At 35.1% G+C, this 12,650-nt stretch overlaps 1 protein-coding gene across 1 annotated transcript; it reads right to left on the reverse strand.

The window, feature by feature from the left end:
* Positions 1-1,695: 1,695 nt before the first annotated feature.
* On the reverse strand, positions 1,696-10,114 carry LOC133692225 (poly [ADP-ribose] polymerase 1). The gene is made up of 20 exons (XM_062113010.1): positions 9,806-10,114; positions 9,106-9,155; positions 8,800-9,016; positions 7,826-8,012; positions 7,407-7,719; positions 6,646-6,841; positions 6,411-6,575; positions 6,251-6,311; positions 6,066-6,129; positions 5,731-5,982; positions 5,153-5,390; positions 4,953-5,065; positions 4,797-4,873; positions 4,488-4,648; positions 3,805-3,996; positions 3,565-3,673; positions 3,350-3,432; positions 3,050-3,187; positions 2,422-2,604; positions 1,696-2,010 (listed from the first exon to the last, which is right to left on the reverse strand). The coding sequence occupies exons 1-20, from the start codon at positions 9,947-9,949 to the stop codon at positions 1,960-1,962; spliced, it is 2,994 nt and encodes a 997-aa protein (XP_061968994.1). The 5' UTR covers positions 9,950-10,114; the 3' UTR covers positions 1,696-1,959.
* Between the last annotated feature and the right edge of the window lie 2,536 nt (positions 10,115-12,650).

Raw genomic sequence — 12,650 nt, forward strand, 5'->3', positions numbered from 1 at the left:
TTATGATTATTTTTTTAAAAAAGAAAGAAAATATAGTTTAGATAGGGGATTTGAATACAATGGCTGGCTTGGCAGATATTTTTTTATAAACAAAAATAATATTCTCAGAATAGTTTTCTTACTTAAATTTTATTTCTGAACAATTTTAATACATTTTTCTTATATCGAGCTAATATGTTTAAAAAATTTAATTTCTTTAAATGTTACTTTTAAGATTCAAACTCGTAAAATTATAAAATTAAGAGAGAGAGAGAGAGAGCATACCAACCTCTTATGGTTGGCTTGGCCTCAGTACCATGGTGGTCCATGATGTTATGTGTCAATTGCTCGCAAGTCCAAATATCCAAGAAATGGATTGTCTCGCTCTCAAGAAGGAAAAGGAAAGAAGATACAGAGAGGGGGGGGCTTTAATCGAGCTCCTTAAAAGTATTTGTTCATGATTTTAAGTTTATTTAATGCATTTTCTTGGTGATATTTTGAGACTTGTCTTACCATTTCCATGGCTCTGGTCATGTTAACTTGGCGATCATTCTCATATATAATTGAAGTGAAGCATGTTTTTTACAATGATTCACAGCTCAAGGTATTGAACAAGACGTTAGTTTGTTGTGGAGAGAATATGCGAAGCATTACTGCCCCTTGCATCAGCACATGTGAAGGAACTTCAACGCATAAAGTCGATCATTTAACATATTTGCCCAGCGTAAAGGTAACACATCCTCACAACAACGAACCAGCTGTGGGGAGATAGGTAAGGTCATGGAAATGGTGCTAGGACCAGCCAGCCACGTCCCTCCTCTAAAACAACATAAATAAAATAGTGTGGCAAAGGGACAGATTAAACAGCACGAAGGATTCGTCACCCTGTAAAAGGAAAATGGCACTTTGAATAGAAAAGTGTGAGCACATATCATGCTTCTTACCTCAGCTTTAGCACTGCATCACATCTTTCCTCGCCAACCCGTTTCAGGCAGTTCGGGAATTGGCATGACAAATCTTTCCAGCTTCTGGTCTCTCAACCATGACATAATCATCATTGATTTTGGAATCCCTTTGTAACATTATCCTTGCACATAGCACACATGCAAGCTTTGAAGGCTTAACCAACACACCGCCCTCCATTCTAACAGCAAAAACTTCCTCCCTCAATCGTGCATGCATGTTCATATTTACAAAGCTCTGAAATATGATTTTTGAGATTATTAGCCAATATAGAATACCCTTTTGAAATGTAAACATACAGCCCCACTTTTTCTTCTATGTTTACAGAACAGATTGGGATATCTATCAACTACCTCCTCCGCTACATAAATGTGGCCGACACCACATTAAAGTGTAAGCTTCCAAATTTATAGTTCTGCTTCTCCTCCATGCTCATGTGGCCAGTCGACTCTACGTTTGTATTAAAGCTTTTTCCTTAATCCAATCACTTGGTAGATGCCTTATAGAGAAGCCAAAACTTATCACAATCGCAGCAACGGACCACAAATCACATGCACCTTAGGTGCTAAGACTCCGACATGCATGGTTGAGATGGCCCCGGTCCTACTTCTAAAGTTTTTGCTATCTAAGAGTGCAATCGCAGTACTAAATTTTGAACATGACTACCTGTAGTTTTGGCCCAGGTGCTCGGAGGCTTGCATCCCAGCACGGCACCCCCAAAACCCTTCTTACAATGAGGGGAAAACTCATGAATAGCAAAAGAGGGCAAGCCCATAAAGCATTGGATACATAATATACCAATTCCCATAATCTGTACAAAAGTTATTATAATTAAACATTCAGACATGTTTTCATAATCCATGCTAGGGAACACCATTTACACATGCAAAATGCCAAGGTTGATAGATCTCCAGAAAACCCCAAAATGAGATCTCATCACAGAACCCTTTTACGGTATCCAAAATGAAATTCATAGGGAATGTAGTGATTATATCCTTTTAAGGCAAGACAACGTCCTCATCTTCTCTTGTGATGAAACCTCACCTTCAACAAGAACTGCATTTTAACCTGTCCAAGAAAACCACTATTTTAAGGACTGCTCCATATATGGGGCATCGATAAGTATAATCATATGAAAATCATCAAGTAATCGTAAGAGATAATTCATCATAAGAATCCTGCCTTGAGCATTACTTATTTCAGTTACTTGGCAGAACCCAGATAACCACTCTGATACAGCAGCAAAAGACTTTGATTCGATCATTTTGATCAAGTTGTACAGTAGTCAAAATATAGTTCCGAAAGTGGATCAAATCTTAGAATTTTAATCCATGCCAAACTTCCACCAAAAAACTCTACTAATGAGATATATCATTTAATTAATTAGGTATTGAAAATTGAATTTAAATTTGAAATGGTAACAGAAATGCATCAGCAGGTTTTTAAAAATTTCTACTTTGCCAGGCAGATAGAACTTACTTGAGCTGTATTATAAACAATGTACTCGTTGTACATCAGCTCAGAGGCCTTGACTTTCGAAGACACTGGTTTGCCACAAGGTACAATGACATCATTCCTCCACTTCGCATATCCTGACTCCTCAGGTACCTTCTTGCCAAGCCCTTTTGTAGAGTGCTTTCCCTCCGGTGGTTTTTCCATATACTGTGATAAATAAACTTGTGGTTCTTATTCAGAAAAGAAGGAAAAACAAATTCAACCAAAAGACAGGATGTGTCAGATTTCCACCCTACCAACATTTGAGAATATTGGGTGACTAAAGCAAGTTTCACTACTACAGAAAATCCAGTGAGGAAGAGCTGTCACTATGCAAACTAAATCAGAAATCTTACAGCAAGTGGAATGAGGGAAATTGTGCCAAACTTGCAGGCACAAGTTAGTATGTTTTGAGTAAGAACTTCATGCAACAAAGGTAAAGGCCAAGTATCTCTAGAACCCCACATTCATGCCCACAACAGGATAATGGCCTTGTTTTTTAGCATGTTGAATGGGTACATGCACAATGTTAGTTACCAACTCAAGCCAGGCATGTGGACATGCGCAGATACACACACTAACAAACCATATACATCATGGGATGTGAACTCACCGTTGCCTTCTTCAGCTCATAGACCTCCCCTAGGGCAACTTCACTGAGAAGCATTAGTCCCACTGGATTTTTCTTATCGGTAAAGCAATACTGAGCACTCTTACTGACCAGGTCAGCAAAGTAAACCCCTTTACCAAACTGTAATGCAAAGTGTTCAATCATCAGCCTTGTAGAAGGGAGGAAGATACGATAGGCATGTGTGTGAAAATCACAAATGATAATCCAAGGCCTATGAACCCAAATATGTATAAGTGTTCACATATATGCACACAATGAAAAAGAGAGAGAGAGAAAGAGAACCATATAGCCAGTTGTTGGTGCTTCAGGTGGAGCTATTCTAAGTCCTTGGCTAAGTATTCCCACAAAGTTTGTCAACCGAGAACCTGTAGAGGAGCAGCTTTTTGGTTTCACTTACATATCTGATTCATGCTGCATTACTGCTGAAGCTCCAGGTTTCCATGAACCTTGTTCAAAAGCAGTTTGTATGTAGATATAATTGATTAAGAGATACTCACCGTGCCATAGCAGCATTCTGTTCTTAAGCGTTTCTCTATAATGGGCAAATCTATCAAATTCTCCTCTTCTCTCCAGCAAAAATACTTCTTCCAGTTCAAGACTCCAATCCTGATAATAAGATCAAACACCAGTGATTACTTTGTTAGGATGGCGGGGAAGAAAGAAAAAAATAAGGAACAATAACTCATCACCAGCAGAGCCAGTGCTGAGGGCTTGAACTATAAAGAAGGTTAACCCACCGTATGAGTTGGTGCATGAGTTGCAAGGAGATACTTCTCAATCAACTGATAGTCCTCACTGTCATGAGGAAGTGGACATATATCACAATGGAGCTTCTTATACTTATCATCAAGGGAATCATCGCTATCCACATCAAAGCCAACTAATCTTGAAGCTATCTCAATATCCTGAAGAGCTTCTAACATTTTCACCTACAGTAGAAACAAAATAGTGAACTACATTATTCCTCATACTGGCATGGTACACGAGATAGATACAGTCACCATTAAACTTCAGTTAATCAATAGTCATTGGAGAGCCGCTAAGGTATAATTTTCCAGTGACTTCAAATTTTATTTTCAACCTTCTATATACAATGCATTAAGAAGAGGCAGCAAAATTTCACTTCTTTCTCTAAGTTTGGGCGAAAATAACTCGACTTTCAGAGAGGCTTAAAAGAGAAGGTTAAGATGAGAGGTGCATGGGTAAGTGATTGTGATCGGGCAGGACACTTTTTAATACAGCATATAAGAAGTCCCCACTAAGATTCAACACAGCATCAATTTGCAAGTCACAAATAAATGAGTTAGTAATTACTATGACCATAGGGAAACCAACCAATCACATATCCACCATAAGAGAGGCACAAAAGGGCAGCTGAGTAAAAAACATCAATGATGTTATCACACTCGGCCTCCTGTACCTTTGATTTAAAATCATCCTCATCTCTGATAACATGAGGATGGATAGACGGGATCACAGTGAAAAATTTATTGCTGGCATCGATTATCAAGCTTTCTTTGATAGAAGGATCATGTGCATTGCTACTTAATAAATTCTGGATCTCTGTCAAAGCCTCAAAACCTGGGAAAGTAAAAAATGATAAATACAGGGCTCTTGGCACAAAGAAATACAAATCAAATTTCAGAACGTCAACGTTTTTTACTGCATCAGAAATAGATCTGCTTCAGTATCAGAAAGCAAATGAAAAGGATTTTTAATAGGTAACTACCCTTTTGGATATTATTTTTGCTCAGTTTTCCGAGAGGCATTTCTGACATGTTAATCTCGAACTCCACCATAGCAGCTCTGCAAACCACAAGATCTGGTCTTTCACACATACAATTACCCAAACAAGGTCAAAAGTGAAAAGGAAAGTAGTGTATACCTGTATGTTTCAACATCAAAGAGCATCTTCATCAATTCCACCAGAGGAGGAGCTAATTTGCTGTCTGCATCACTCCTAGTTTTCTTTGTCACCTGTCTGTTTACTCCATAATCCTACAAATTTAGACATCAATAAGAACTAAGAACTCAGCAGGGAGCACTAAGAAGAACAAGAGATTGGAAAACAAAATAAACAAGTACAATATCCAATGGGAAGAATCTGCCAGGTTTCTTCTGAAAATCCTTTCTCTGTTCCCATGCTTCCCATGGATTACCAGTCTTCTCAAGGAATAAACGCTTAAATTCATGGATGGCATCTGATTTTGACATCTCTTCCAGTTTATTTCCTCCAATTTTCTCATTTCCAACTCGGCCCCATTTACGGAACACATAACACTCTAACCCTTTGTCATCTTGTATTATCTGAAGGATGTAGAAGCTTTACACAGGAAACAGATCAAAGTTAGAAGGGAGGAAAATATCTCATAAACAAAGTAGTGAATCTAAATCAATTCTTGCATTAGCTGGTCATCTCAAACTTCAAAAGTCTAATTAGCACTAGACACAATTAAATGAGCGCAGGCCATATTGTCACTATCCTTTTTCAACACAAAGCTTATTGACCCTTCAAAGCCAGTTCATCTTCAGGAATTAAGCAATAAATGTAGGCAAACTTTAAAAAAATCAATGGAGCAATATCACTCAAAACCAAGGAAAACTAAAGATATCAGCTGAAAATAAGGTTATACCACAAAAAGACACAAGACATTATAGATAACCTGTTAACACCAGTTGATAAGTCAGACATGTTCAAAGTTGTGTTATAGATGCTTTTCCCATCCTCAAGGATGTGTCCAGTGTCTTGCATACCAGAAGCTTCATGCACAGCACTACACCCTTTCACTTTGACAGTGACCATACTAGAAACCCCACCCGAGGCTTCAACTTTATAAGAATCAAATGGAAGCTTCTTCTGTCTTTTAAAACAGTCAACCAGGTAATCCTCCCTGACGATTGGCAATTTCATCCTCCTGTCAAGCCAAAAGACACCAAGTCAACTTATGATGAATAAAGAAGACATTTAGTAAGATCAGCAAATAGAAAGCACCTTTACCTTGCTTTCCTCATATCAGCATCTTCAGAAGACATTACACCACTCACAACAAAGCAGTTTGTATCTGCAATGTAACTCATTAAGCAGAATGACTAACAAGAAATGTCTTAAATCAACAGCAAGAGTCAGTCTCTTCATAGCAGCAATAATTATTTAATTCAAAAACAAAACCATGGAGCAAATACCTTTCTTGATCTTGGCATGAAGCTGCCCACCTGCTGCCTCGATTTTTCCCTTCCATTCTTTCTGAAGAATTAGTCCAAGTATAAAATGATCAAAATTAGTGAGTCAGCCACAACAATATTTGACAAATAATTTCACCAAACTATAGAATACATGCCATACCAGGGATTCCTTGGGTAACCCAGAAACAGCAACTTTTAAATCTCCCAGACTTTCACTCTTTGAAGACTGAGACTGGCTGCTGGTAGCTTGACTTCCAGAAAGGTTGTTAGATGATGGTGGAGGAAGTATCCTAACTGGTTTGTTACGCTTTTGTGATTTAAACCACTGCAAAGCAAGCAGTGAGTCAATTCACCATTAGCATAATAACTGCATGAAACAACTCACAATAGTATACCTTGATAAGGTATTGATTATCAGTTTCTTCAGGAATTTTCCACTTTCCTTTAAGACGTGCTGGTTCACGAGTTGAATATGAACATTTGCTCCATTCTGACAGGTACCCACCGCACCTATACATACCTCCAGAATAATGAAGAGAGCCAGAACACATCGGGCAGCCGCCAAGTGCTCCAAAAACCATCCCATCAGCACTATAAAGGAATTATGGCAGTAAAGATTGCATCAAAATTCCATGCAAGGGGAATCCGTGGTCTATAGTGATGTCATAATGACAATTACAAACTCATAATAACTCATAAATTTATTGAATATATCCATCAAGTGGTTTAACAGTCACAGTTATCATGTTAAGAACAAGCACTTCCATGTGTATTTAAATCCAAGCTTATTTATCAGGGCAATGATAATTCCATGATCATTACTAGTGGGAGAAACATTAAGAAATTGGAGTATTGCAACAAGCTACAACTGGACTTGCACAGAAAAGTCCATGACCTTTCACCATCTGTGGAACTAACAATCATTTCAGCAGTACGTGTCCCCAGGTTCAAACCCCAGCAACACCAATAAAAATCTATCCAGGGATAGTATTAATCATCTCAAAACATTACAAGTTTATCCCTTTTAAGTCTTAGTAACATGGAAAAACATGTGCATTAGCATTCATGATAAAACGCAAAACTTGTATATGGTTGCTAATGCAGAAATCACACATTCCATAACATGCATGCCTCGAATTGTTTTAAAAGATATTACCAACGGTCTCGCAAATCAAGTTCTGATCCATTAGAAATTTGGCTATTCGCTTCCAGCATTGCACGCAACTCTACTGTTGTCACATGCTTTTTAAGGTCATCCTTTAGGGCCCACAATTCCTTGGATTGGGACTCGAGTTTGCTATCCAATTCACTATCATTGTTTGCAGATGCAGCCCTGCTAGTTGATACATGTGCTTCGGATTTGGCAACTTTTGACTTCTGATCACCACTTATATCTTTTCTACGTTTTGCTCCAGCTTTGGAAGATGATTGTTGAAGTTCTTCATCCTCTTTTCCCTCATTTTTAATGCCTAAGAAGACAACAGCAATGAGAAAGAGACTGCATCCAGTGAAATGTGTATCTATATAAAAACACAGCAGTCACGACAGCATAGCACAGTTAGTTCTATATTATACCAGTCTTAGCAGTAGAAGGAACCTTCTTAACCAGAGTATGAACCACCGCCTGATCTGGAGCTGCAAGGCTTTCCCATCCTGGCAACTTATCCACTTGGACAGATGGGTACAAATCCATGAAACAATTGGCATGATGCCATGCCAATCCTCTAGGTCCTTGTCCATCAGGCTTGGAGGAAATACGAACCTAGATTGATTTCATATTTTTAAAGATGAAATGTAAGCAGCTTAATTAATAGTCATGTTAGCATGATCTAGTTATTAAAGAAAAGATTCAACAGATCAAATAGTCTACCAAATTGAAGTTGTTATTATGTGAGATAGAATCAACACAATAAAAGTGAAGGAATACACAGCAAGACCTTTGCAGATCTCATGGTTTTATAAGATATTATTCTAACATCAAGAATTTGTCACATTAATAGTAACAACTTCCTAATATGGTGGCGACTTATATGCTCTTATAACACACACATTTGTTAATTCCAGCTCCTATAGAGAGAAATACAGCAAGACTCTTTCTTTTTTCCTCTTTTTGTTTTTTTAGCCAATAAAAGCAACGTGAGGCCTCATAAGAGAGAATCAAACACCACTAGTAAAACAAGTAAAAGGTATTGCAGTACATGCTATTAAGAACTAAAGGAGGCAAATGCATTCAGATCAGCCAGCCAAAAAAGCACAAGTACTGATGCAGGAATTGCAAAATAAAATGTAAGTGAAAGCTCTGAAACCATCCTAAATCAAATACCTACACATCCATTATAATAATCTGCAGCCCCTCAGAATTGAAGTTCATAGAATAAACAATCATTCATTCCAATCATACCTTGCTGTACCAGATATCAACTGATATCTGAATTATTTGTATAAGGAGTTTTCATAGATATGTGGATTAGTTTATCAATCTTCTTGTGAAAAGAAGCAAAATCAGAAAAAGAAAATAATTTACCAAACCAGGAAACGTGTAAAGTTACCTCTCCTTTCATGATCTTTTCGCTGCAACTCTTGCAAGTTGCACGTGAAGTTTGTGAAAGTTCAATACCATATTCCATAGCCTTTGCAGCCTTTGCACTTGGAGGACCACTACAACTACCACCGTCATTACCACCACCACCTCCTTCCTCAACATATTTTCTAATCCTCTGCTGATCTTCCCATCGAAGTGATTCTATACCTTCAACATCATCAATGCTAATAGAAAGAAGATATACATAAGTTTAATCATTGCATCCATCCATATTATCTCGGAAATAATTATTACCAGCGACAAAAACGCTTACAATTTTATCTGATTTGCCTTCTTCAATATGCAACTGGCATGGTTCCACATCTATTCAGAAAACAGATGCACATCACACTTCATTCTTTTAGGTTTATATTTTGGAAAAAAACAGGCAAGATAAAGGATATAATTCAAAAGGGTCAACTCAGAAAGGAAAAAAAAAACAGGGAGAGAGAAAACTTAGTTACATCTAAGAAATCGCAAACATCAACAACTATATGAGTCCTAAAATATGTGTCTATCTTTCTTCGATTGAGTAAGAAAACCAAGAAACAGAAGTTACAACTCGAAGTTCAATCATTCTTTCCTGCAGTACATTGTATATCGAACAGATAATAAAAATCAGGATATAATTCCTGAGCAGCTACAGTTTCAAGAATGTGAACAAGACACCGGGGTCAATTACGAAGCCTGGTTCAAAGAATCGCATGCATTTTAAGGCATTAAAAAAAAAGGTGGATACAGTAAACCAAGGTATGGAATTGCGTATCGACGGTAACTAAGCCTCAACGTATAGACCTGAGCCTCGGCAGAAAACTGAACAATGAAGTGAAGTCCTAGGGAAGCAAGCGAGACCCGTTAATTGACAATTTTTTACACCTTTTTTTTGTCAAAATAAAGAAAGCGTCGCAAAAAAGAAAAAGAAAAATAAAAGACAGTGGGATAATGAAAGAGCGATGAAAGGAGGGGAAGAATACAGGCATGAAACCGTCGAATTGTTTGGCCTGGACCATTTTGCCGAGCCTGAGAATCTCTTTGTCGATGATACTTTTGCAGGTCTTGCAGGAAGAACGAGCCGACTTGGCGTACTCCGCCTTCCATGCCTTCTGAGGGTTCGCCATTGTTCTCCTATCTGTAATCAACCAGAGTGAGTGAGTGAGTGTGTGTGTGTCAGTCTCTGTATTTATATACCTGGGTGTTTGGTAGAGAAGAAAGAAGAGGAAAGAAAAATCTGATGGATGGTGACGATGGCATTTCTCTTGCGCGTTTTTGGGGTTTTACGCTGCTCTACTTTACCAATCCTTTTTTCTTTTATCTTCTTAAGAAAATAATTTTGTTTATTCTGATAATGAATTTTTAATATATTCTCATATTTCTGATTATGTTATCTTTTTATTTATTTTTCAACCTAAAGTAATAATACAAAATTATTTTTAATATATTTTGATGTTAAAAATACTTTTTACTTAAAATAAATTAAGTATTGTTTAAGTAACGATAGGTTTTTATATTTTAAAATTCATGTTTAATAAGTTTTTATATGTAATTATATTAAAATCCACAACGTAAATTACATATCACAATTTTAGTTAAATATTTTATAAAAAAAAAAACTACATATAATAATACCATGAGATAAACATGGATTTGGCATAAGATTGCCCTTTTTCTGGATTTATTTCATTCAAAAAGTCATTAAACTGCGTGTTTATGAATAATAAATTATAAATTAAATTATCAAATCAGAAAATTTTGATAATATCATATAGTTTTATACCGATTAAACTCACAAGTTAGAAATAAATAGACTTAAACTGCTGATATCTGCTGTGATATCATCCGATAAACATGTATCATTATAATTTAAGATTTATTTTTAATATATTTATCTGTCATGGATTGAGTAAAATACATAAAATAATAAATTATGTATTTGTCTTGTATTTTTGAATTATTAAAAGGAGAATATTTTTATTTAAAAATTAAATTTAAAGTATAATTAATATGTGTAAATTTATTAATTTTAATAATAAGTTATTATATATATATATATAAACTTTAAAAAAATAACAAAATAACAAGCATGACATGCTTTCAATAATATCTGAACCCAAAAGGTTTGCCGCCAGGAACAATGGCATCATTGCTCCCAAAAAAATCTGATTCCTGGGCATTTTAAAAAATTATTATAACGGTTGTAATTTAAAATATTTTTTATTTTAAAATATATTTTTTAATTTTTAATTTTTTTTTAAGATTAACATATTAAAATAATTTAAAAATAAAATAAAATAAAAAAATAAAATAAAATTTAAAGAAACACGGTTCCGCATTCCCAAGCAGACTATTACTTTCCAATGCACAGACTATTACTTTCCAATTCCTTTTGTAAAGTGCTTTGAATGCTTTCCATCGGGAGGGTTTTTCAGTAATGTGACCATAGCTTAAAAGTTAGACTTGGATCCGTTTGGAAAAATATTTTTATAAAAAATTAAATTACTTTTTTAAATATTTTTTTATATATTTGTTTAAATTATTTTGATGTATAAATATTAAAATAGATATTTTAAATAAAAAATCACTATCATAATAATAATAATAATAATAATAATAATAATGAACAAGATATTAAAGAAGAAGAAGAAAAAAGGTCAAGAGGGTGACTTGTGAGGTCAAGTTTCTAGCATAGTTTTTAAACTCGACTTGATGATTGATCTAATATAATGATCAAGTCACGGATCAGATAGATAGATTGATCCAAGTTAACTAAAAAAAAATTTCAATATAACATTTATAAAACACTTGACTAGTTACAATACAACACCTAATTAATTCATGAGTGAATAGTTGCATGCTTACAACAAGCATGAAACTTACAGAAGATCAATCTTGTTGGCTTTCTAATTATTGATTTCTTCGCAGTTAAGGACTCGAAGAAATTGGTTTTTCTCATGTGTGTCCTTATTAAAGCAAATAAATAAATAAATAAATACTAGCATGGTAAAGGTATGCAAGTTGTGGGGTAAGCACACTTATTACTCTTTGTTTGGAATGAATGCTAGTTGCCCCTAAAAAAACCAGAAGTCTAGCGTTTGATAATGCTGTTTGATGCTGCTGTAGACCAATAAAGATATGCAAGTTGTAGACACAGCCTATACCTCTTCCTCATACAAACTTGGTTTTTTGTTGCTCTTTGGTTTGTGTTTCTTTCTTGTAAAAAGTAAAATTGCATGATCTTAATTCCTGGTTCTGCAACGGTAAATAAAACCTCACAATTTCCTCTGTTATTCCATATCATTTTCATTCTCAAACCAGAATTTTAATTTTCTATTTGATTATTATTCTTTTAATTCTTATTTATCTTGCTTTTATTTTTTTAATTGGATTTTATTTTTCAATCTAATCCCTAATCATTTGCTTTTTTTTTTTATTGAACTTGATCTCCATTCTTATGATTTTAATTCTCTTTATTTTAAATTCTCTTCTTGATTAATTATTTTATGGTAATTTCATCTCTCATTGTTTAATTTTATTGAATTTTTATATTATATTTAGTGTTTTTTTATCATGATTTTAAAACCCGGTCCAAGAGTTGACCCTTATTATGTCCCAGGTCATGGGTCAGGTCGAATAACCTGGGTTACTAGGGTCAATTGGATTTTTTACTATGCATGAAGTAAAGATAACATTATCTTAATAATAAAAAATCAATGAGTGTTGACATGATTTTCCCTTGGCTAATCACTTGATTTTTTATTTAGTTAAAAAGTAAAAACAATATTATTTTGATAAAAAAATAATGGAAAAAATTTAATTATGATC

The sequence above is a fragment of the Populus nigra genome, chromosome 4 (genome assembly GCF_951802175.1).
Source record: "Populus nigra chromosome 4, ddPopNigr1.1, whole genome shotgun sequence".
NCBI lineage: Eukaryota > Viridiplantae > Streptophyta > Magnoliopsida > Malpighiales > Salicaceae > Populus > Populus nigra.